The sequence below is a fragment of the Propithecus coquereli genome, unplaced genomic scaffold (genome assembly GCF_000956105.1).
Source record: "Propithecus coquereli isolate 6110/MARCELLA unplaced genomic scaffold, Pcoq_1.0 Scaffold268, whole genome shotgun sequence".
Classification (NCBI taxonomy): Eukaryota; Metazoa; Chordata; class Mammalia; order Primates; family Indriidae; genus Propithecus; species Propithecus coquereli.
Genome location: NW_012148263.1, coordinates 817,249 through 819,626, shown reverse-complemented (window position 1 = coordinate 819,626; position 2,378 = coordinate 817,249). Strand labels below are relative to the sequence as shown.

At 38.6% G+C, this 2,378-nt stretch overlaps 1 protein-coding gene across 1 annotated transcript in view; it reads left to right on the top strand.

The window, feature by feature from the left end:
- The window catches only part of GK5 (glycerol kinase 5 (putative)), a 103,370-nt gene that overhangs the window by 93,669 nt on the left and 7,323 nt on the right, over positions 1–2,378 (top strand). Inside the window, exon 12 of the mRNA XM_012647411.1 lies at positions 1,857–1,960. Within this exon, the coding sequence (XP_012502865.1) occupies positions 1,857–1,960 (104 nt within the window). The remainder of the gene's footprint in view (positions 1–1,856; positions 1,961–2,378) is intronic.

Here is a 2,378-nt window from a genome sequence, read left to right as displayed (position 1 = left end):
CTCCCGCCTCGGCCTCCCAGAGTGTTAGGATTATAGGCGTGAGCCACCGCACCCGGCCTGTCCTAAGTTCTTTACATGCATTATTTCATTTAATTCTCAGTAACTCAACAAGGAAGAAGACACTCCTTTTCTGAACCTAAGGAAACTGAGATTTAGAGCTATTAAATCTCTTGCCCAGTCTCACACAGGTAGTGAGTAACAGAGCTGGTTTTGGAACCCAGGCATTCAGACTCCATTCTGCCATACTGCTTCACGGTATAGCATAAAATATTATGACAATGGGAATACACAAGAGGCAGCGGAGCTTGTGTTCAGGATCTAGATTAATAAAGACAAGAGGAGGCATGTTGGTATTAACCATCCTACAAAGCCCCATCAGATTTGGCTGAGATCCCAGTGGTGACAAGGATCCTGGGGCTGGTAAATCTGTGCGTTGGCAGGACACTACTAGGTTTGCTCAGGGTGCCAAACAGAACTTCGTTGAGTCCTGCTGTTCCAAGTTGATTGATGGTTCTGGGGAGGCTCACCCCACACAGTTGAAAATCTGCATATAACTTTTTTTTTTTTTTTTTTTGGAGACAGAGTCTCCCTCTGTCACCCCAGCTTGAGTGCAGAGGTGTCATCATAGATCACTGTAATCTCAAACTCCTGGCCTCAACCAGTCCTCCTGCTTCAGCCTCCCAAGTAGCTGGGACTACAGGTGTCCACCACCATGCCTGGCTAATTTTTTCTATTTTTAGTAGACTTGAGGTCTTGATCTTGCTCAGGCTGGTCTCAAACTCCTGAGCTCAAGCTATCCGCCTGCCTCAGCCTCCCAGAGTGCTAGGATTACAGGTATGAGCCACTGTGCCCAGCCTACATGTAACTTTTGACTCCCCCAAAACTTAATCACTAATAGCCTTATGTTGACTGGAAGCCTTACTGATAGATAACATAAATAGTTGGTCAACACATTTTGTATGTGTTACATGATGTATTCTTACAATAAAGTAAGATAGAGAAAAGAAAATGTTATTAAGAAAATCAAAAGGAAGAGAAAATATATTTACTATTCATTAAGTGGAAGTAAAACATCATAAAGGCCTTCGTCCTCCTTGTCCTCACACCAAGTGGGCTGAGGAAGAGAAGGAAGAGAAATGGTTGGTCTTGCTGTCGCAGGGGTGGCAGAGGCAGAAGAAAATCAGCATGTAAGTGGACCCGTGTTGTTCAAGGTCAACTGTACATACTTCAGCTGAAGATTTTAGCTCTTTTAAAGACAGGTGTTAGGCTGGATCATTTCTGATATAAGGCAGTAAGATTATTAAGCTAAGATAAAGAATGTAGTTTTAATGTCTGACAGCATATTTGGTGTAAGTTATGACACGGAAAAGCAAATTTTTGGCATTATTCGGTTTTTTTTTTTATCTTAAGTCTAAACTTATATCCTCAAAAAGCCACTCTGCATAGTAAATGATTTTAGTGTAAAAACTTTACAGTTGGAGACAGGGGGATTTCAGTGATTGCTTTTCATTTTCCACATTTATAAAGAATGGCATTTAATTCATTAATAAATGCTTCAGACCCTTTTCTTGGTATGAGCTCAAACGGAAGGTCTAGCTAAGTGCAGCAACTGTGACTTAACCTTTTTTAAATGCTGTTAAAATTTTTTCCTGATATTTAACATAACCTTTGGGCTATCATTTGTTTTAAAATTATTTAATTTATTAATAATTATTAATTTATTTATTAAGTAATGCATTGTTAATAAATAAGCATTATTTTTTTCTAACATAGGTATGTTTTTCTCATATATTACCTCAAGTCTACTGATGTAATTTGGAACAATAATAATATATTATGACTGTTTCTTACTTTAGGCTCCATTAAATGACCCTTGGGCATGTGCCTCTTTCATGGGTTTGAAGCCTTCCACCAGTAAATACCATCTCGTACGAGCAATATTGGAGTCAATAGCTTTCAGGTATGAAACCTGCCATAAACTTTCCCCTCCTCATACAGTATTGCCATTTCCTTTATTAATTTGCTGCTAAATTGAACATTTAAACATTTTAATTAAATTCTTTAATTTATACTTTTAGTTTAATATATATTGTGTATGGTAAAATTTGTTTTTGTTGGCCAGGTGCAGTGGCTCACACCTGTAATCCTAGCACTCAGGGAGGCTGAGGCAGGAGGATCGCTTGAGCTCAGGAGTTTGAGGTTGCTGTGAGCTAGCCTGATACCACAGCACTTTAGCCCAGGCAGTAGAGTGAGACTCTGTCTCATAAATAACTAAGTAGGTAGATAGATAGATAGATAGATAAATAGAAAAAAGAAAAAAATATGTTCTTGTTGCCAGTTTCCTTGGTATCTCTTATTTTTTCCCATGTTTAGTAGTA